Here is a 1,772-nt window from a genome sequence, read left to right as displayed (position 1 = left end):
CCAGCAGGAAGAAGGTTTAACTCACCTTGGTGGTTGTACACGTGGCCAGCCACACAGACTCGGGAACATCCACTTTGCTGTAGCTGCTTTAGTCTTTTCTCTACAATCTCTGTGATATCCACAAAATTTTCATCAAACCCAAGCCTTTCCACCAGCGGAGAAAATTCCCCCAGCAACTCTAGGAGGAAAAGATACCCAAGGATGACATGCACACCACTAATACTCGGAGGTTTTCATGTCTGCATCCCATGCCTGCACATGCACGCAGCGTTTAACAGGAAATATTTGTCCTCTGCTGAAAAATTGTTAATTTTGTACCTGTAACCTTGTACGACATTTCTCTGTATGGGGTGAGATCTTCTCCGTTAACCAGTATCAGCTGAGGACACTTCTCCTTAGCATACTTCACAGACATCAGCTTCTTAACTCCAAGTTTTCTGGCTTCATAGTTACAGGTAACTACGAGGTATTTCTGCTGCACACCTGAAAACAAAGGTTAAATGTTTCTTAAGGTGTAGGTTTCTTGCTACTTCACAGAAGACCACAGTGCTTTCATGTCACTGCAAAGACTGCGAAGGATACGCTTTGATCAGAATGCAACACTGCAGAAAAAGCAAACCAACTGATTTTTTTACAACACTATGAGAAGGGCAGATTCCTTGATCTAGACAAGTGGACAGTAAGAACATTTTATAGATATTTTTTCCCATTGTAATGTCACTCTTTAATTTTGGCCCTTACCCATGGAAGCGCTCTTTACGTAACAGTCCTTTTACAACACGCTCTCTCCACTGATGGTAGACACTACGGACTGCCTGGCATTAATTCGTGAGTTCAGGATGGAATAAAGTGTGCTTTCAGCATGACTGTGTCAAAACACTCGGGCTCACCCCTGGAGATCAGCCCTCTCTGTGCCCACGCACGTTATAAACCAGCTTGAACCCCCAGAACTGCTCACACACATCGGCAAAGCGCCCGCACTTGTGCTCGAGAGGATTTATTAATCTTGCAGTCACAGCTTCGCAGCATCTAGACTGCACCCTGCTCACTCTGGATGTGGTTACAGCTCCGGTGTGGCAGCCTGTACCTCACCGCACAGGCATGTCCTCGGTTTATTCATGTCCTTAAGTTTCTTCTGCTTGAATACACATAATCCCCAATTATATAGCAAAGTAACTCGTACCTAAAGGCTTGTCTCTTAATTCAGGATTACGGATCATTTCTACTTGCGCGTAAAAGCAGTCCAAGTCCACGTGCACAACCACCCTGCACGCCGCGCTTCGTGCCGATCCAGACTTGCTCTGGCCTGCTGCAAGGAAAGTGAACGGAGAGATTAAAAATCACTCGCCGCCTTCCGTGTGGTGTAACAGCTTTTTAATATTAATCCATACTAATAAACACATTATTATAAGAATATAAATTTTACGAGTTATATACTAATTCCAGCGCTGTGAGGAGCACTTACAAGTCTGAGTCGCTCACAGTAACTAAAAATTCCTGGTTTTGGAGGTCTGTTGTTTTGGTTTTTTTTTTCCCACTGAACCATTTCAGAACATGGCTTTGCTGACACAGCGTCTTTTCATGGTGAAACACTGAAGCTTATTTTTTTGATCTATTTCTTTACAATGACCTGGCTTTAACTCCTCTCTATTAGATAGCTGGTGGCCAACGAAGATGCCAAATCACCACCCAACAAACAGCAAACCCTGCTTAGGAAAACAAGCCCAGCAAGGTAAAAAAAAAAAAAATTTTAAAAAAAAATTTTTAAAAAA

The 1,772-nt window shown here is 43.1% G+C and overlaps 1 protein-coding gene across 1 annotated transcript in view; it reads right to left on the bottom strand.

Moving 5' to 3' along the window:
• Positions 1 to 1,309, bottom strand: part of POLI (polymerase (DNA directed) iota) — a gene marked incomplete at its 5' end in the record, with an annotated part of 8,387 nt that extends 7,078 nt beyond the window's left edge. The window contains 3 exons of the mRNA XM_010087396.1: positions 26 to 178; positions 319 to 483; positions 1,184 to 1,309. Of these exons, the coding sequence (XP_010085698.1) occupies positions 26 to 178; positions 319 to 483; positions 1,184 to 1,309 (444 nt within the window). The remainder of the gene's footprint in view (positions 1 to 25; positions 179 to 318; positions 484 to 1,183) is intronic.
• Between the last annotated feature and the right edge of the window lie 463 nt (positions 1,310 to 1,772).

This window comes from Pterocles gutturalis, unplaced genomic scaffold (genome assembly GCF_000699245.1).
Source record: "Pterocles gutturalis isolate BGI_N339 unplaced genomic scaffold, ASM69924v1 scaffold9096, whole genome shotgun sequence".
In the NCBI taxonomy this organism is placed as follows: domain Eukaryota; kingdom Metazoa; phylum Chordata; class Aves; order Pterocliformes; family Pteroclidae; genus Pterocles; species Pterocles gutturalis.
The sequence above is the reverse complement of the archived record's forward strand: the minus strand, read 5'-3'. Positions and strand labels throughout refer to the sequence as shown.